This window comes from Monodelphis domestica, chromosome 2 (assembly GCF_027887165.1).
Source record: "Monodelphis domestica isolate mMonDom1 chromosome 2, mMonDom1.pri, whole genome shotgun sequence".
NCBI classification, from domain to species: Eukaryota; Metazoa; Chordata; class Mammalia; order Didelphimorphia; family Didelphidae; genus Monodelphis; species Monodelphis domestica.
This window is the reverse complement of record NC_077228.1, coordinates 485,866,132-485,886,422: the sequence shown is the minus strand read 5'-3', so window position 1 is coordinate 485,886,422 and position 20,291 is coordinate 485,866,132. Positions and strand designations below refer to the sequence as shown.

General features: G+C 38.6%; 2 protein-coding genes across 11 annotated transcripts in view; both read left to right on the top strand.

The window, feature by feature from the left end:
• CSDE1 (cold shock domain containing E1) overlaps window positions 1-10,027 on the top strand; it is a 58,141-nt gene extending 48,114 nt beyond the window's left edge. For all 8 annotated transcript variants that reach the window (XM_056819242.1, XM_001362149.5, XM_056819241.1 and 5 more), the window contains 6 exons: window positions 111-223; window positions 1,203-1,322; window positions 4,113-4,291; window positions 4,487-4,650; window positions 8,196-8,328; window positions 8,707-10,027. In XM_056819242.1, the coding sequence (XP_056675220.1) occupies window positions 111-223; window positions 1,203-1,322; window positions 4,113-4,291; window positions 4,487-4,650; window positions 8,196-8,328; window positions 8,707-8,754 (757 nt within the window). In that variant the 3' untranslated portion in view covers window positions 8,755-10,027. The remainder of the gene's footprint in view (window positions 1-110; window positions 224-1,202; window positions 1,323-4,112; window positions 4,292-4,486; window positions 4,651-8,195; window positions 8,329-8,706) is intronic.
• A 120-nt stretch (window positions 10,028-10,147) lies between these two features.
• Window positions 10,148-18,828, top strand: NRAS (NRAS proto-oncogene, GTPase). Of its 3 annotated transcripts, XM_007485231.2 has the most exons (7): window positions 10,149-10,303; window positions 10,556-10,683; window positions 12,341-12,519; window positions 13,643-13,802; window positions 14,962-15,085; window positions 15,527-15,570; window positions 15,672-18,828. In XM_007485231.2, exons 2-5 carry the CDS (start codon window positions 10,573-10,575, stop codon window positions 15,079-15,081), a joined length of 570 nt encoding a protein of 189 aa, XP_007485293.1. In that variant the 5' UTR covers window positions 10,149-10,303; window positions 10,556-10,572; the 3' UTR covers window positions 15,082-15,085; window positions 15,527-15,570; window positions 15,672-18,828. The 3 variants fall into 3 exon arrangements, with proteins under 3 accessions (XP_007485292.1, XP_007485293.1, NP_001028161.1); XM_007485230.3 differs by lacking the exon at window positions 15,527-15,570 and having other exon boundaries at window positions 10,148-10,303; NM_001032989.1 differs by lacking the exon at window positions 15,672-18,828 and having other exon boundaries at window positions 10,212-10,303; window positions 15,527-15,560.
• Window positions 18,829-20,291: the final 1,463 nt, after the last annotated feature.

Genomic DNA, 20,291 nt, shown 5'->3' with positions numbered 1-20,291 from the left:
GTTAGGTGCTGACCTGTGTGTACCTGAAGAGGTGCTGCAAATGGACACATCCTCCTATAAGGGATGTTTATGTTTGAGACTAGTTCAAAATGTCATTTTCTCCCCTACAGTGAGTTCTCTGGTGATGTCGATAGCCTGGAACTGGGGGACATGGTCGAATACAGCTTGTCAAAAGGCAAAGGCAATAAAGTCAGTGCGGAAAAGGTGAACAAAACACACTCAGGTAATGTATTGTGTGACTATTGCTCAAATACTGCTCTGGTAGATTCAAGAGACAAATTAACACTCCTTTTCTTCTCACTTGTAGAAACAACCCTGAACCATTTTATAGAAAGAAAGCTTTCTACTAGATAATGACTATTTTAGTTCCATGATTAATCCTCTGACATTTCTTAGTGACCCAGGCAGTGACTGTTCTCTGCAATGAGGACCTTTCATCTCAGTCTTAGTTTCCTTTTCCATGCAAGCTTTTTTAACAATTCATGTGCAGGGAACCATTGTTCCCCTCACTAAAAATTTTGAGCTTTTGCTGTAATTTATGCTACTTGATAAATATGTACAAATTAATTTACCTTTGTACTACGGAGAGCAAAGAATTCTGGTATTAAAAAATATGTCCTTGACAAGCAGACCTGTCATTTCATCAAGATGGGAAACTCCCTCTATCAGGGCAGATCTGTAATTTATACATTTCAGCATTGAGAACAAGTGCCTAAGGCATTGACTGGTAAAATGCCTCATAATGGTGGTTCCCACCCCCCATCTGACTCTAGCACCCCACTCCTACAGTGTGATGCATTTGTGTGCATTTATAAGAAGTAACATTGTCTTCCTTACCTACCACCCCAAATTCTTTTGCCACTTGATAAAATTTTGTAATATCTTAAAAGCAAATGCCAAACACCATTGTTTTTAATGCTAATTTTCTAAAATGAATTAAATCTGTACTTGAACACTTTTTGGGTACCATCAGATTTATTTATCCATTAAAATGGGTCTTTTCAAAAGGATTAAGATGACTTTTGAGATTGTCTGAATTTTGAGGCCCTCAGATTAGGATTAGAACTTTCTGCTGCAGAACTTCCTTTCCCAAATAGAGCTCTACAACCGTAGGTCATTGTTTATGCCCATGTTTGTTAACTCCAGTTATTAGGGAGTGAGTCTATTGAATTTTCTGGTCTCATAGGCCTTTTATTTTGTAGTTAATGGCACAGCTGAGGAAGCTGATCCAACCATCTACTCGGGTAAAGTCATCCGCCCCCTGAGGAGTGTAGATCCAACCCAGACTGAATACCAAGGCATGATTGAAATCGTGGAGGAGGGTAAGTAAGGGCTTCCTTGCTAGTATATTTCCATGAGTGGTTTGGAGGCTTTAAGATATTGGCAAGTGTATGTTCATTACCACCATTGCAGGTTTCTTCACATATCCAACTAAATAGAGCAAGATATTTGGTACTTCTCGTAGTATTCCTGTCACCTTTCTGTAGAGAAAGATCAAAACAAGTTAGAACCAAGGTTATCTTTAATACATTCATTTCTCTGGTGACCAAGAAGCACAAACAAAAATAGTTCTACCTGATTAGGCCCCTACTATCTGCCTGGAGGAAGATGGGGTTACTAGAGCATTTTTTACTTCTCTAGGACCCGTCTGCTCCTTCCACCCCCCACCCGCCACCTCCTTCCATTTCTCGGAATTCAGCTTTCTTCTAGTGATCTTTCTGTTAAAGTTTTATTACACTCTTGGCTCTGCTTACTTTTTGCTTGCTTTACTTCATGTACATCTTCCCATATTTCTCTTAATGCACAATAATATTTCATCACTTTCATAGAGGTATTTTTTGTCTTCCCAATTTGGTGGGTGAACATCCTCTTTTAAGTTCCTGGCTTTTGATTGTTTTGTTAAATATTACCCCTTTGTTTCTGTCTTATATTAGAATTCCTAAATCAAAGATTATGGACAATTAAGTTGCTTTTATTATATGGTTCCTTTACAAATTGAAATACTGTAAAACAGTGGGATCCCTTTACAACTTCACCAACAAGGCATTAGTATGCCTATTTCCCCACAGTTCCTCTTCTGTGGATTGTTCCTGTCTTTTTGCATAGAGTGAGATAGTGAGACCTTACTATTAGTGATCTGGAGCATGGTATCTTTTATTCTTTGATTAAGAATTTTACCTTTACTAGGCTATAAGAGCAACAAGAGACTGTACACATGTGAACAAAGTAGTGCTACATTAAAATAGTGATAACTTTGATGCAAATTCATGATTTTTTTTCTGTTCACATAGTTTTAAGTTTTTGGTAGTTAAACCATATTTTCTGTTTAGGTAGCATTAATGGGTGTTGTTTTCTTTTATTTTTTTTGTGGTTTTCTCTTTATATGTACATGACATTAAGCCATTCAATTTGAGGACATGGTACCAAAAAAAAGCCCCACTTAAACAAATTCATCTGGCAATTATTTTCATATTCGTGACATTTTTTATTTTCCTAGTAATAAAAAGGGAGCCTTAGAGCTGTTGGGCTAATGATATCTATTTGAAAGACATGGGGAAAAAATATAAACCCTAAATTACATATAAGAGGATAGGTAGAAGAGGGAAGAAATAGACCTTCAGAAGTGAAGCTGAGGCCTGGGGCAGACTGCGGGGAGCAGCAGGACCTTGCACTCCATGTGCTTTTATGTTGTAGCTGAGAAGCCCTCTGAGCAAGTGGGGGGGCGGGGGTCAAGGAGGTAAGGAGAACCAATGCCTCAGTTGGCTCCCAGTTGTAGCTCTTGTAGATAATCTTGTTGCTTGGGGCTTTTGCAGTATGGAACTGGTCTGGCTACTTACTCATTTGTTCCTCCTGCTGTCACTGACAATGGAATCATCTGCAAATATATCTGGCCGTGGTGAAGGTGCTGGTGATATATATATAAAATATAGCTGCTGAAAGTGGTGATGATGTAGGATCTGGGAGTGTGGATTTATTGATGGCATGTAGTTTAATCCTTAAATCACACAAACCTGACATGTAACAGAATTAACTGTCCTTTATTCTTCATCTCAACAGTCATGGTTCCCTGTATAGCCTACCTTCTCTCCTGACTCAAGACTGAGGATGTCTGGCATACCCTCCATTTCACCTATTTTCTTCCCTCTTGATCCATTCATGCCATCTGATATGTCATTTAGACACATAATTGCTACCAGAAGCCTATTCATAATCTAGCTCAGTTCTTCTCTGTGTTGAAGAACCTAAGGATCTTTGAAATGAAGCTTTGGTTTACAAACTATATTTTCTTCCTGGAAGATTGGGAGTGTGAGGTATAGGAGTGAGCCAGAAAAAAACTGGGGATCTATGAATATTGAAGGAGGAGGGAGTCAGGAAGATTGGGAAGAAGGCTGCCAAAGAGACTAAGCTGACTTCGTATATTGTAGCAGAGTTTTCACAATGAGTGACCTTCTGCATGTGTCCTTTTACTGCTCTCAGTTTTAAATTAAAAAATGACTACAAACTGGTGAGGGAAAGAGCAAGGGCTATCAGATGTCTTTAAGTTGGCAGAGGAGGATGGTTTGAACATAACTTGTGGACTAATATCACCAAATAAGTTTTTCATTTTTTTCTCATTTGATATGATACGCCTGTATTTTAAAAATTCTTTCCAATTTTGTTCTTCCATCAAGACAGGATTATAGTGTTGAAAAAGGATACTCGGTTTCCCAGTCTTGGGCCAAACAGGGCAGAACAGAAGACACAAACGTTTCCTTCAATTTATTTAGCCTAACATTCATTTCTATTTTCTTTCATCTCCTTACAGATTAAAGAAAAAGAAATGAAAGTGATATACAGAGATTTTTTTCACTTACATACTTGCCCTGCAAAACCATCTAGGGCATAATAGGAATACATTGAGATCTTTTTAAAAGTGTTCCTTAACTTTTCTGATAAAATGCTAAGTTATCAAGTTTATTTACATTTTTGGCGGGATTTAACTTTCAGTCTTAGATTTGTATAAATTTTAAAGATTCTCAGATGTTTTATTAGAGAACTTTGATTTTATGCATATGCTAAAAGTTATAACATTAATTACAAGTGACATAGAACTCTCAATGTTTCTCTCCTAGGGGACATGAAAGGTGAGGTCTATCCGTTTGGCATTGTCGGGATGGCTAACAAAGGGGATTGCCTTCAAAAGGGGGAAAGTGTCAAATTCCAGTTGTGTGTCCTGGGTCAGAATGCACAAACAATGGCCTACAATATCACACCCCTGCGCCGGGCCACCGTGGAGTGTGTGAAGGATCAGGTAAAATCTACATCCCAATCCAGACCTGCCCTAAATTCTGGGGTATTTAATTTGCCAGATAGTTGACATTTTCATTGTGTTGTTAGGTCAGCTATGGTCCCTTGCTTTGGGACTCTGTGTTTTCAATAGGACAAGTATAGTATTTCATTCAAAATGTGAGGTTTTGTTCTTATGTCAATGTACTTTTTATTTCAGTTTGGCTTCATTAACTATGAAGTGGGAGACAGCAAGAAACTCTTTTTCCATGTGAAGGAAGTTCAGGATGGCATTGAGCTACAGGCTGGAGATGAGGTAGAATTCTCAGTGATTCTCAATCAGCGTACTGGCAAATGCAGTGCCTGCAATGTCTGGCGTGTCTGGTGAGTGTCTCCCTTGTTTTGGTCTTTAAATTTGATTATCATTGTTTGAGTTTCTGCCTTGTACTAGATACAAAGACATAGAAAAGAAGCCTTTTTCATAAAGAGCTGAATTAATATTGGGAGAGAAACTGTACCTATAGAAGCATTCAGAATGAATACAAAATATAGTTGGGCCTTTAGTAGTTGAGGGATCAGGAAAGGCTTAGTAGAGTAGAGTATATAAGATGTTGCTTGAGTTTCATGCTGATGTAAGGAATTCTATAAGGCAAAGATTAGAAGAGAATGGCCCTGTAAAAGGAGTCAGTGTCAGGTGTGAAAGAACAAAGGAAAAATATGGTATGGGTAGGAGAGTAATATTATAATTAGCTGAAAAGATAGATTTGGGACTAAAGCATGAAGGACCTTAAAAGTCAAATAAGACAACCAGCATTTATTAAATACCTGCTATAGGCAGCCAAGAGGTAAAGTGGATAGAGCACTGGGCTGAGAATCAGGAAGACTCATTTTTCTGAATTCAAATCTGGCCTCAGATACTTAAAATCATTTAACCTTGTTTGCCTCAGTTTCATTTGTCAAATGAGCTGAAGAAGGAAATTTCAAACCACTTCATTATCTTTGAAAACCCCAAATGAGGTCACAAATGAGTTGGACACAACTAAAATAATTGAACCTACAAAAAAATAGCCAGCTAAATAAACAGTGTATCGGCCTGGAGTCAGAAAGACCCATGTTAAAATCTGTCCTCAGACACTAGCTTTGTGACTCTGGGAGAGTCACTTAACCTGTTTTGCCTCAGTTTCCTCCTCTGTAAAATGAGAATAAAAAATAAAGGCACCTATCTCCCAGGGTGGTTGCTAGGATCAAGTGAAATAATAGTTGTAAAATGCAAAATTTCCTGGCACATTATCTAATGCTATATAATAATACACTGTGCACATATTGGGGATACAAAAACAGTTCCTACCTTCAAGATGCACTTAATCTAATGGGGGAAATAACATGCAAATAACTATGTACAATCAACATACATATATATGTACACAAACTGACACAAGATAAATTGGAGATGCACACAGAGAAAAGAAACTATTGTTAAGGAGGGCTGGGACAGGCTTCTTGCAGAAGATGAAATTTTGGTTGAGACTTGATAGAAGCCAAGACGAGGTTATGAAGAAGAACATGTCCATGCTATGTTAGGGCATTCCAGGCATGGGGAGATAACCACTGAAAATGCATGGAGTGTGAATGGGGCCCAGGGGTCCTGTGTCAGAGTACATGGAAGAAAGTAAAGTGTAAGACGATGAGAAAAGTAAATGTTAATGAGTAAAGTTTCTTTAAAGTTGGAGGCAATGAAAAGTCAATTAGGCAAGTCACCCAATCATCTGTGCAAAAAATGAGATTCTGAATTACACTAATGGCCCTATAAATAAAGAGAAAGGGAGAGTTGCAAGTGATATTGTAGAGAGAAATTAGCTAAGTTGTATAAGCTTAGGGAGAGTGAAGAGTCTAGGATGATACTGAGCTTATAGATCTGAGAGTCCTTAATAAATAGATAAATTTGGAAGAGAGTTGGGTTAGGGTCATAGTTTTTGAAGCCTGTTTTAAGCATGCTATTTGAAATGTGCATGGGAAATCCAGTTAAGAATTTTTTATAGATGTGGGGTTGGTGTTCTGGAGTGAGATTTGAGCTCAGGTTTATGAGTCATCCACATGAAGATGATAGTTCCTGCAGTGAATTTACCAATGAGATGATATAGGAAAGAAAAGACAAAAGAGCCCAAGGTAGTATCTTAGGTTATACCCACAGTTAGGGGGATTTAATGAGTCTCTTCAGTAAGTACAGGTATCCCTTCCACACTGAGACTTTCCCCCTTCGAAGTTTCCATATATCATGGCTTAGCATAAGAAACTCAATGGGCATTTGGAGGGAGTTTTATGGAAGCATGAGGCTATACAGAAAAAGTTTAGAAACTCAGAAATGTATAAAATATATGTATAGCATTGTATAATATCAACATTTTATCTTTTAATACTATTAAATATACATAATTTCTTTTTTAAATTAAAAGTTTACAAAAAGTACTCAAAAGCTATCAGATGTCCCACAAGGACTATAAATGTTAATGTTGAACTTGTTTGTGTACAGCCTATGACGAAATACTGAACCTAGACTTTACAAATAAGGTACTGTAAACACCTCATAAAACAAAAAGAAAAAATCAGATATCTCTGCTACAAAGGGAGAGCCAAAAATTTTTTCTCAAATTTCCAGATCTCAGGGTTGTAAAAATTAAAATTAAATCTCAATAATAAAAGTTATATTTTAGGAAGTTTATTAATGATCATTGGAAATCATTGAATATAGAGGATACAAAATAAAAACCATGTGCGCATGGCTGATCAGCCAGTTACACCACCAAGCTTGGGACAGGAAGTAAAGAGACAGGAAGACAGGACATATGTAATGACAGGAAGTCAATGGGCTCCCAGGAAATGTAGTTCTTTTTTAGGGGGTAACAGATTTTCAATTATACAGGGTGCCCCCTATCCCTGAAGGGACTTACTGCCTACTGTGTGCTGGAAACTGGTGCTAGGTGCTAGGAATGCAAAGGCAAATAAACAATTTCCACTCCAGAAGTTTTCATTTTGTTGGGAAAGAAATTCTGAGACATGCAAAATGTAAACAAATAAATATAAGAAAATTTGAAGAAAGAGGAAGGAAGCTTTCCTCTTTGGGAGGGTGGCACAAAAACCTCCTGGAAAAGATAATACATGAGCTTAGTCTGTAAAAGTGGAGGTGAAATAAAAGGTGTTTGGGGCAGGAGAAGTGTAGGAAGAGACAATTTGGGAAGTAAAGATAAATGATTTGGAGAACGGGTAGTTGACCAGTTTGGCTGAAACTTTTCTTTTAAAGGAAGTCATTTGAAATGAGCTTGAAAAGGTAGGTTGTGATGGGCCTTGCCAAGGGAAAGCTTTTCTATATTTCCCAAGAGGTAAATAATGTAGCCAATTGGGTTTAACATCACTTCTCTCTGTTGTGGTTCTATCTACTGTTAACAATAAAATGTCACATTTTTTTTCTGTTAATTTTTACTTGTATTATCTCTTTAATTCCTTTATGGAATTGATTTCCCTGCTTGTAATCCAAAGCAGCAGTTCTTAACCTTTTTTGTGTTCATAGATCACATCTCAGAATAATGTTTAATGAATAAAATATATAGAATATTACAAAGGAAGCCAGTTATTGTGAAATTCAGGAAGCAAAACAAAAAAATAAAAAACTCATGGATCCCAATTTAAGAACTGATGGCCTAGTGTTCTTGTAGCTCCTGTCCAGGATAGTTTGAGCCAATGACAATTCAGCCACAAACCTGTCTTGACTTATCTCACTATTTTTGTCTGGCTAATTTTTTCCCATTATGCAGAATCCCTCTAATTCAAATGAACAATTCCACAACTAGATGGAGAACGTGTACATCTGGAAGTATACTTGCTGTTTTTCCACCAGGCCTTGCTTCTTCTGATCTCTTGACTATGTATTACAGTGAAGGCCCCAAAGCTGTTGCAGCCCCACGTCCTGACCGATTGGTCAATCGCTTGAAGAGCATCACTCTAGACGATGCCAGTGCTCCTCGCCTAATGGTTCTTCGTCAGCCAAGGGGACCAGATAACTCAATGGTATGATGTTGGATCAGGGCTGGGGAAGCTTAGGTGTCACAAAGCAGTCAATAGGCATGCTGATATATAAATCAAGGTCATTGAACACTGAGCATAGATAGAGGAGGGATGTAGGTTGCTGACCTATGGTGTTTCTGACTGGATAGCAGTTATTTTTCATTGAGATTTGCTCAGCATACTATAAGTATAATTTATAGTTAACGTGAGAAATTCCTGTATAGCCTCCTCGGGAAGAACTCAGTAATTGCCAAACCTAAATCTTACATTTTTGGGTTTTCAACTGAACTTACATGTCGTTGGTTTCTGAATTTAGTTTTAAAATTAAATGCCATGAACAGTTAAAAATTACAATTAATCATGAAGGTTATTTCTTTACAGGGATTTGGTGCAGAAAGAAAGATCCGTCAAGCTGGTGTCATTGACTAACCCCATCTACAAAGCACATCACTTAATCAGATATGATCAAGTGGGGGGGTTCTGGTGAAGGGTTCTGAATATCTCCCTCTTCATCCCTCCCAAAATCTGGAATACTTATTCTATGGAGCTATTACACCAGTTTTAACACCTTCCTCATGTTATGTTTAAAAAAAAAATAAATAAATTTAAGAAAACCATTTTAAAATTATGCACAGTTGCAGCCTGGAGAACTTAAGGTGGCGCCTTATAGTATCAATTTTAGAAGCTTTATTTGGTGCATTTAACGCAACTGGTAATTGCAAAACTACTTCGCCTGTGTAAGTGAAAAATATAGACAGTTATCTGGTCGACCTTATGAAATTCTGCACTTGATATTTAGTGTATACTCTACCTTCATTACTTCTGGCAAGGTGTTCTGCCTTAGCTCTCAGTTGCATTCTTTTCCTGTTATTTCCTGTTCATTATGCTTTAATTCTGAGGACCATATGAGGGTAGACTATATTACCTTTTTAAAAAAAATTAAAAATTTGTGTAAGCATTCAAACCATTTCCTTAAGTTGATGGCCAAATGTTAAAATGTTATTTTTCATATCTCATTTATAATCTTGTCACAGTCCACTTAGCGAAGTTGTTAGATTTCAGTGAGAAGTATCTTCCAGAGTATATCTAAGGGTTTTTTTTTTTATAACTTTACTATGATTAGTATGTATGGTGCAGAATTTCATTCGGATGAGGTGTGCCATCAGTGTGTGGTAATTTAAACATATTTAAAAAACAAAAGGATGATGCACAAACTTGCTGCTTAGGACACTGCAGCTTCTAGACCCCAGTTTCTTTTACTGATTTAAAAACAAAAACAAAAAAAAAATAAAAAAAAAAGTTGTGCCTGAAATGAATCCTGTTTTCTTTATAAGCAGCCGCCCTGGGCCCAGGGCCTTGTAAAAGACCAACCCACCCCCGGGCCTGCTGGGTCTGTCCGACTCGCACCCAGGGAGTTAGTTGGGCCCCGGGTTCTGTGCCCTCCTCCCCAGCGGCCCCCCTCCGGGCCCAGGGAGGCAGGGACGGGCCCAGGGGTGACTGAGCCTGCCTGGCGGGTGTGGGGGGGGGGGTACCCCGCATCCCTTGTCTTTCCCCCCTTCCCCGTTTTGAGGTTATGATCTGCTCTGAGAGACGAGGCCGCGTTTATCTTTGTAAACACGAAACACTTTTTGCTTTCTCCGATTTTCTGTTAATGGCGAAAGAATGGAATAGAATAAAGTTTTACTGATTTTGAGACAAAAAACCTATAGCCACCAAGCGCTTTCATTATCGAGACGCCTAGTGGGGGAGGGGGCGGGAAGGGGGGGGTTGGGTGGGGCTTGCACGTGACCGAGCCGGCTGTGGCCCCACGTGGCCGAGGCGGGGACTATTGCTCAGTCGGTGCGGACTGATGACGTAGAGGGTGGGGCCGGAAGTGTCGCTCCCCGGGTGGGGGCTGTTCATGGCGGTTCCGGGGTCTCCGGCACATTTACCGGTTGTAGGGTTGAGTCCGGCCGAAGTTGAGGCGGCGGAGCTCGAGGTGGGGTTCGGGGACGGGACTCCCTAGTGCCGCTTAATTGCCTGAAAGGGCCGGCTAACCTTAGTGGGCGCGGGACAAAGGCCTCAGGGCCGGGCGGGAGACAGCTGGGGCCGGGCTCTGGGAGAAGCCCTGGGGAGCCGGGCGGGGCGGGCGGGGTCGCGGGCAGTACGCGGGGCTTCGCGCTCCGAGGCTGCGGGGGCCGGAGAGGGCCTCCCCCATTAAGCCGCTGCCGCCGCCGCTGTCGCACCACAGGTCTTTGCTGGTGTGAAATGACCGAGTACAAACTGGTGGTGGTCGGAGCTGGCGGTGTGGGGAAAAGCGCCTTGACCATCCAGCTCATCCAGAATCACTTTGTAGACGAGTATGATCCTACGATAGAGGTAAGACTTGCCCCCCGATGCCGCCTCCCTCGACCCCGGCCCAAACCAGCCTCGCAAGGGAAAGTACTGGGGGCTCGTAGGGTGGTCCCTGCCCCGGTGACAGCCAGCTGGCAGGCCGACCGGGGTGCGAAGGTTCAGCCTCACTACCTTCGACCAGTCTCCACAACCCGTATCGCGGGATGGAGACGACGGGCTCCAGGAAAGGAACCTAGAAAGGACACAAAGGAGGCGCCGAGTTCAGACTTGGTCGCTGTTTTAGGAGTTCATTCTAGGGACGTTTGCAAACTTGTGTTGTTAGGTTTCTAATCCAATAGCTGCTGTTGACTAGCGAAAACGGATTAAAAACAGTTCAACCGAAGTGATGTCAAAACTGAAAGCGAGATTGTTGTCTTGGGTTTGAGCAAGTACCTATTTTCCTTTTGCAGTCTCCAGCTCCTAGCTGAATGGGAAAGGAAAGTCAGGGGATGCTATGCAAATTTCTACCCATTTTTAGTCTCAGACTATTGTAGAGACTGGATGCTTTTTTAAAACTTTCGTGTATCCAACAAAAATAACATAAATTGTTGGATATACCATGTCTAATAAGTATGAAATTTATAATCCATAATCCTGCTTCTCTTTCGAAAACTCAGCGAGGCATTGTAAATTGATTTCACTGTCGTCATTAAAAAATCAATATTGTGGATAATCTGACAAAACTTAGCTTTTAGTTTTGACAGTTCTGACTCTTAAGAGTATCTAATCTAATTTTTACTTAGCACTAGATGATCTTGCTGTTACCTAAGTACTTTACTATCTGTAATGCTCTAGAGACTGAAAGAGGAAAACATTCAACCTAAAAAAGAATTGGAGATACTCAGAAAGAAGTAAGTGAAGAAGAGAATTTGGCCAAGTGGAGATGAGGAAATTTAAGTTTTAGAGTCTACTGAGTAAAGTCCTCACAGTGTGACTATTACTTTGTTTGAACTGAATTCCAAAAATATTAGACACACCCATGTACAGATGTTATAAATATTAAAATGTAAAGTCAATTATAAGTTATTTTCATATCATCTGTATTTCCCCCCTCCTCACCTTCTCCCCCTCCCCCGGAAATTTTTCTCTACCTCTCCTATAGTGTCTTTTGGGGCCACTGCTGAAGAAACATTCTCCAGGGCTGGGAATCCAGCCTTCCTAGTATCATTCTTGGCCAGAGCTTCTCCTTCCTTCCTTGATTATGGTCACACTGATAGGTTTTTAAATGAAAAACACTAATGTGCTCTATGAGCAGGAATTGAAGACTCAAATCCTGCCCTAGATTATAGAGACAAATATCTCTGAATTCATAAAATGGAGAATTTAAAGTATAATTAACAAAAATGCTCTGTGAACTCTGTTCTCCTTTGTTCTCTTTCACACTATCCAAAGCTATCTCTTTAACCATTATGAATATTTCTGTCTTGTCAGGGCATAGAAGTGACACATTTTTCACTTCAAAGCTAACAGAATTTAGACTTTATTCTAATTCTCTATGACAGTGACACTAAATATCTGCTTGATATTGAAGTTTTTAATTAAAGTGACTTTCAAGAAAAGATTTTTAAAAATTAATTTAGCAACTGCATTAACTCCTCCATGCTATTGTTTTTTAAGCAAAAATTTAATTTATTTTCCTTAGGACTCTTATCGAAAGCAAGTAGTTATTGATGGTGAAACCTGTTTGTTGGACATACTCGACACAGCTGGACAGGAAGAGTACAGTGCTATGAGAGACCAGTATATGAGGACAGGCGAAGGCTTTCTCTGTGTGTTTGCCATCAACAATAGCAAATCATTTGCAGATATAAACCTCTACAGGTACCAGGAACATTATCTATTTCAGAGAGATAATGTCTAATTGATTCATTTGGAGTGGGTGTATTCAGAGGAATCTTATGTTATAATTAGACAGAAAGGTAGCTTTAGGATGCATTGTAAAGTACATGAACTCAGAACCTGCTGATAAAGAGCTGGAGATGGAAGGCCAGGGTATCTTTAGGATTATATCCATAGCTGCTACTTTTAATGAACATTCTTTTGAAAATTGGAAAAAAAGGGATGCTAGAGAACAAAATTAAAATAAGACAAATAGATAAATTAACAAGCATTTTTAAGTATTTGTTATATAGGCACTTTTCTAAACACTGAAGATACAAAGACAAAACTAAAACCCTTCAAAGGGCAAAAAAAAAATCTATTAGAATTTAGTTAGATCAAGCAGATGGCAAAAGGAAAGAGCCTGGGTCTTTGTACACCTCAGAGATCATCTAAACCTTTCTATTCTATGGCAAAAACTAAGGAGGACAGAGAGCTGACTAAAGTCACATATCTCAGGAATGTCGAGAGTCAGGACTAATAGAACTACTGTCTTCTGAATGTTCTCAATATTCCCTCCATAAGCCTACCTCACTTCATCAATCACTACTCCCCAGTACACACTCATTGGATATTCAGCTGATGGCGTCGTTCCACATAAACTAGGGCTAATTCCTATCATAAATTTTTTTGCTTATGTAATTTCCCCTAGCCTGTTAGGATTTTCCCCCTTCCTTTCTTTTCAATTCATTCATACAAAGGTCACTCTCAAATAATGCATGTCTTGACTTCCATATATAGTCTTGAGAAGAGGATTTATGTTTTATACCTTTATTCATGATAGCACTACCGATTATATGTGGAATATGTGTTAGGTACTTAGTAGAATTACTTGGTGATCAAAGAGAATGTAGTGGTTTTTGGAGGGATCCTGATAAGTTGCAGATAGTTTCAGGTGTGGATTGACAGAGGTAGAAGTGGGAATGAGAATTTTTTTAAATGATGAAAGCAAGACTCAGTATTCAGCACAGGGTAATCTGGTTATAATCTGTAGCCTGTGATATGCTTTTTATCAAGTAAAGGCTTGGCTACTCTTATTCTATGACAACTTATTCCATTTATCTAGGGAACAAATTAAACGAGTGAAAGACTCTGATGATGTGCCTATGGTGCTGGTGGGAAATAAGTGTGATTTGCCAACAAGGACAGTTGACACAAAACAAGCTCATGAACTAGCCAAAAGCTATGGAATTCCCTTCATTGAAACCTCAGCCAAGACCAGACAGGTACAGTATGGCTCTTCATCTATAACTTGGGCAAATAATAGGAGATTGTCTGGGGCATGTTTTTTGGTACTGGAAGTGGGAATCAACCTTGTTGACTGATATGAGTTTTGAATGTTGTTTGACTAATGGAATAGTTCTTTTGGGTCTAATGGCATTCTCTCACTGCAAATTGTATTTCAGCCTTCCTTTTTTTAGTAACAGCGTATTTTCACCTGAAAGCTAAATCTAAATTCCATTTATGCTTTCCAGGCTCCTATCTAGCACTCTCACCTCCACCTCCATTACCATTTCCTCCCATTCTCCATCATCACTGGGTTTTTTTGTTTGTTTTGTTTTTAATGTCTTAACTCTTTTTGGGATCGAGGTAATTCAAGATGTGGATGACAGTGGTGACTAAAATGGAAGAGCAGTTTATGTTTATAGAAAGAGCTATTAGCATTTGCTTCAACATGTCATGGGACATAGTGAATAGAGAGCCAGACTTAAAACCGCCTCAAATTCAGGTCCTGCCACTTGGAGTTTGTGAAATTGAGAGTACTCTCTACTAGTGAAATAATTGTCTTTTTCTCTCCATTTATAACAATTACAACTTAATGTGTTGCAGAGCATAAAGAAGGCACAATATTGGAAGTACCCAAACCCACCAAAATGCAATCTTAGAATTAAAGAGAGAATTTTTACCTCTAGAATTACCTTTTCCTCTCTCTCTTTTTAAACCCTTATCTTCTCTCTTCTTAATATCAGTTCTAAGACAGAAGAACTGCAAGGGCTAGACAGTCAGGGTTAAGTGACTTGCCCAGGTCACAAGGCTAACAAGTGTCTAAGGCCAGATTTGAACCCTAGAGTCCTCCTGGCTCCAGGCTTGGTACTTATGTGCTACCTAGTTGCCCCTCCATTTGCTTGTTTTTACTACAGAAGTCTTTATTTTGTGGCCAGATTCCTGTTTGCACACTTTGAAATAGGCCAGCTTCAGTTCAGTTCAACAAATAAGTGCCTCCTATGTGCAGAGTACTTTAGGGTTCCTCTTCTGAAACATATGCTTTTACCAGGAGCCAGCAGAGTAATGGAAATTCTGTTGATTTGGAGAAGCCCTTCTTCTCACCTAGAGTGTGGATATAGAGTATGGGAGAAAGAGACACTGATGAGAGCTTTTTTTTAGGGTGTTGAAGATGCTTTTTACACACTGGTAAGAGAAATACGACAGTACCGCATGAAAAAACTCAACAGTAGCGACGATGGGACTCAAGGTTGTCTAGGTCTCTCGTGTGCAGTCATGTAACCAAGTGAGTGTTAAAATTCTCTTTAGATTTACAGTTGGAGTATTTGCCTTACTAATACATCTTAGAAACTCTTATTGGCCATGTTATCAACCATGAGAAATTCGGGGATACCGTCTATGATTTTTCTTTTTAAATTTTTCTTTTTTTCCCCTCAGCTAAGGTTTTTGCTAAGCTGCTGTTTTAGCTCTTGGTTTTCCAAAGCTTTTTCCTAAGCTATAAATCATTTTATTTGGTAGTGTATTTTCCCAGATCAATGAGGCATGACCTTGTATATAGTGTAGTTACTTGACATATATCTGAGTATTTTACAATAATAATGTCACAATATTAACAGCATGAATCCATGTATGACTTATATTCAGTGCCTCCTAAGAATTAAAGAATTGTTGACAGCATAATAGATGATAGGTAAACAATAAGTATTGTGGGTTTTTTCCCTAATAGATTGAGTTTGGAATTTCATCCTCAGAAAAGAGCCACCTTTTGAGGTAGGACAGATTTGGAAATGTGTCATTTGAGAGCCATCATTGAAATGTTTTCCTCCTTCACCTCATTTTTATCACTTACATAAACTCTGCCTTTGTTTCAGCTGCACTGATACCCTGGTCCTGACTTACCTGGAGGAGAAGTATTAAATACTCATCTTCAGTCTCCCTGTGAAGCCCCTTGCCACTTTCCCAGTGCCCAGTAGTAGATCAGCACAGAGTTCTCTTGTCTGTTCTCTACTTGAGAAGTTCTCAGAACAACTACCTCCTCACTCAGTTGTCTGACCAGAGAAATGCGCCTCTCCTTACCAGTATGTCTTCTCCCTGGGCTTTTTCTCTCTGGGCTTTTTGTTTTTTTTCCTCTCTAGGTTTTTCATTTGAAAAGAAATTCATGCTCTGAAACAGAGAACCAAACTGTCAAAATACTGTTGAAAACAGCATATTGAGCTCCAGAGTACCAACTGCCAGTGATTTTTCTTTTTTAATGTTGAACTTGGACCTGTGTTGATATTTGGAGCAATGTTATGAATAACTTTTGTTGAAGTCACTGTCTGGTTTTGTTTGTGATGTTTCCTGCCACATTTGCTAACCTGGCATCTGCTCTTTCTATCCCCAGTATGAAAGCATACTCCAAGCTCAGCTGTAGTACCTGTTGCTAATATTGAATTTTATGTCCACTCTGGTTTGCCTCTACTTTTATGTGATTAGAAACGCCTTTCCTAATGAAGTGCCTTTTTCCTAGAAGTGATTTGTAGAATTTTCCCATTATATTCTATGAGGAAATCATTCAAAGGAGTTGGTCTCTCATAAACGATAATACATTAAGATGAATATCAGAGTGTCTATGGCCAGTCCCCTTGTGTAGGATGGATAGGCAAGCATGTCTGATATCCTTTATCTTTATAATCTCAGATATGTTGTGCCTGGTTTCCCAGTGACCTGTTTATGGAATCTCCAGGGAGAAATCTGAAACTAGAAATATTTAAGAAACTTTTTACTTAGTCTCCACTTTTTTGGGCCCCTCCCCCCATGTTATTGCCTACAAATTGTACATGCAATTTGTTATTTGTGTTCCCTTTAGCTTTATTCTTATACAGAAGATAAAAAATTTAGCACTTAAGAAACAGCCATAATATGCTAATTTGAACCATGCATTTACAGTCGGGTAGGCCTTATAATAATTTAGGTGCGACTTCAAAAGGTGCAACCAATGATCTTCAATTGTTAAATGCAATATATTTAACAAAATTAATAGTAATTAAATTGTATTTGTATCAATTTCACTACATTCATCTGGCTTTTATCAACTGTTATACACATTATTTGGGGGACAAGGTGTGCCTTACCATCCCAAGTTAGCTAGTTTGTTCACTTGGCTAGAGTATGGTGCTAAAGAGACCAGGGTCACAGGTTTGATACTAGCGCTAGCCATTTATTGCCATGAAAAGAAAAACTGCCATGGTCACAGACTACACTCCTAATTCCAGATAATTTTATCATCATGGGTATATGCAACTCTTAGATTCTGTGAGTCTGTGTTCCCTTTGGAGGACAGAGTATGGAAGTCATTGTTACTGTATGAATTGCCTAAGATTAGGTAGAGTCATAGCATATCAGTCCATCATTTATTAAATGTCTGCTATGTGCCTATGTGCCCTGTATCTGCTGTGTAAATAAAAATGTGAGACAAAATGAACAATCCATGTGCCATAGGGATCCATACAGTTACAAGTTTTACACAGAGTATCTTTTACCCTGCGAGCCTTTTCTTCAGTACGTTCTCAGCACAGTTGTTAGTCTAAACTGGACCAAAATCCAGATTTAGAAATGCTTTCCAATTAGATCCTTGTTAAACTTAAGCGTAATAACTGGCTTGATGAGTTGATAAACCTTACTGTTGTGAGCAAGTTAACATCTAAGGTAGTCAGATTAAAAGTATGGATTTAGGATGTTTGTGGATGCTGAAAACCTACCTTCAGTTACCTTGAATTCCGAGAGCTCAGCTTTCCCCCAAGTTAAATGTTTAGTCAGCTGTTACAAATTTTGTATTCCTTTCCAGCTGGTATTTGCTATTAAAGGTTGTGAGTTCAAGAGTGTGAAGATAGAATATCCTATTTGGCTGATGCTACACTGTTTACTCCACAAATGTTTCTATGAAGTGCTGTTTATATTCAAACAGCTTAGTGTAGATTCTTGGTAATAAAATACTAAACTTGAAAAGCATCACAGTATCGGGCTTGTGAAAAGTAGAATTAAGAATAAAAATTTGCAACTCCTTGTTCTATGGATCCCAAGTACATTCCTGAAATGGAATTCCTTCCAAAAATTCCCCAAAAATTGAATTTTTAACCTTAGTGATATGTGGTTTAAAAAAAAAATTCAACATATTCATAGGAAATTTTCATATTCTTTCTCTTCCTCCTGAATTTTGGTTAAGTAAGAGTAATCTAATTTTACCTTAACTTTGGGAAGTTTCTTTTTCCTCTGAGCCTTCCATAATCCTTTAAACCCAAATGTAGCATGTCTGCCTTCTAGGACACATGAAACAAGTAAAAAAATTAGATAGCTTAACTAATAATATGACCTGAAGAATCACAAAGAAGAAAAAGGCATTCACTGGGGTAAATGTTAAGTTTTGGTGGTTTGTATTTGTAACTGACAATATTTTAGTTTATTTTTCATCTTTACCACTAGATTTCATGTAGTTATGTGACCTTCGGTAAGTCATTAGATGTCTAGGCCTCAGCATAGAATTGGGCTCTAGAAATCTTTCCAATTCCAACAGTCTGTGATTCTACCAGCATGTGACTAATGTTTTTCATATCATTTTGTTTTCCAAAGGAACCATTTGGTTCAAAGTGGTATTTTCCATGTCAAAGTATCTGTCACACAGATTTCCAAATAACTGGTGACAGAATTCAAGAGTGACCTTGGAAAGGGAATTTCAGGTCATTCCTGTGACTGTTCTTAGCATAACTCCTAAATGGGTTGGGGGTGGGGATTGGCTCATTAGGAGTTATGTAACATATATTTTTGTGCTACCAAATGCAGGAAAGTATATTAATTGTGCACATCTGCTGTTTAAACTGGAGCTTATTGACCTCCTTGGTCCTACACAAAAGGGCTAGTATTTTAAGTTGAGATTTTGTTGTAAATTAATCCATCTTAAAAAGACTTTTTGTTCATTTGAATTTAAAGTTGGTTATTGTTCTTGTCAAATGATTTTTTAAAAAATAAAACTGGAAATTCATTGGTTATTAATCCTTTTCTCTCTCTTATAATACCATTATGGATAATCACAAATCTTGACACATGTCATTTATCATTTTATGAGGTTGGAGTTGGGGTGGTGCTACTTCTGAGACTGAGGCTGGTGAATCTCTTTTAGTTTGAGAATTCTCTACTGCAGTGGGCTATGCTAATTGAGTATCCATATTAAGTCTGGCTTCAGTATGGTAATGCCCCTCTCCTATGGAACAGGGAAGCTGGTTGCCTAAAGATGGGCAAACTGACCCAGGTAGGGTTTCCCTACCTGGAGAGAGTTCCCATCAGTAATGGGTAGCTTCTTGTACTTCTAGCCTGGTGAGATGAGGAGACAGTCTTTAAAAAGATATAGACCTCATTCGATGACCTGATGTCTTATTTTATCTCTGTATAGTAGTCATGAACTACTTTTTTACTATTTACTATTACACACACTACCATGGTGTGATTCATTTTCACTTCTTTATACAAAAATGCTTTATGCTAATAGAATAATTCTAAATTATCAGCAAAAAGTCCATTCTGGGTTTTTGCCGGACCCAATGAAACATAAAATTTCCACCTAGCATCTGGTGACCAGACTCAATTTTGCATGTTATATGCATACTGTGTGCATGACTCTGTATTATATGCTGAGAGATACAATGAAGTGGGAGGAGGTAAGATGTTCCTGCCCTCAGGGAGCCTAGAATCTACTGGTTTTTATTAGTATCCCAGAATGTAGACTTCCAAAGACTGAAGGCTTTTGAGCAAAGTTTAACTTCTTGAATGCTTAACCTCTGTCAGTGAATTGAATTATATGTAAGTTAAATTCAACAAATGTGTCTACTTTTTGCAAGGAAGACATTGACTCAAAGACAGCCATTAATTAGATGGTTAAAGTCTCCAACCTGAAGAAGCTCACTTTTAGTCCAAATGATAAATTACATTGTTTCTAGAAACAGCTGGTAGAAAGGACAGATACAAATATTTTTAATTTGAAAGTTAATGTCAGTAGGAGAAGTAATTTCTGGGATATGATTTTCTGTATGCATCTCTGATAAATTCAGGAACTTACTGTTTTAGTCTATTCACTGACTCAAGGCAATTGGGTTTAATTTTTGCCTCTGATGCCAAGTACCTATACCTGTATGATCCTTGGGAAGATGCTTAACTTTTCTGGATCACCCTTGGCTCATTCATAAAATGAATGGGTTGGTCTAGATCAGTTCTGTGATCTTGTTCAGAAGTTCCTACATAGCCCTCCTCAAAACTTAGGAAAATCTCAGAATTGAGTTTAACCTTTAACTTCAGCTACCATTTTGATTGCCAGAATGAAAACTAGGAGTTGGACTGAAGATAAATGTAAAGAATGTACCTTGAGAAGCTTGTGTAGGCTCCTTCAGAACTCCTATAGCATCTCTGTGCCCTTAAGTGTATAGTCTTTTTTTTTTAAACCCTTACCTCCCATCACATCGATG

Coding starts and splice junctions, on each gene's coding strand:
- NRAS (XM_007485230.3), top strand. CDS start 10,573: ATGACCGAGTACAAACTGGTGGTGGTCGGAGCTGGCGGTGTGGGGAAA. Junction 10,684..12,340: donor AGTATGATCCTACGATAGAG/GTAAGACTTGCC, acceptor TATTTTCCTTAG/GACTCTTATCGAAAGCAAGT. Junction 12,520..13,642: donor GCAGATATAAACCTCTACAG/GTACCAGGAACA, acceptor CCATTTATCTAG/GGAACAAATTAAACGAGTGA.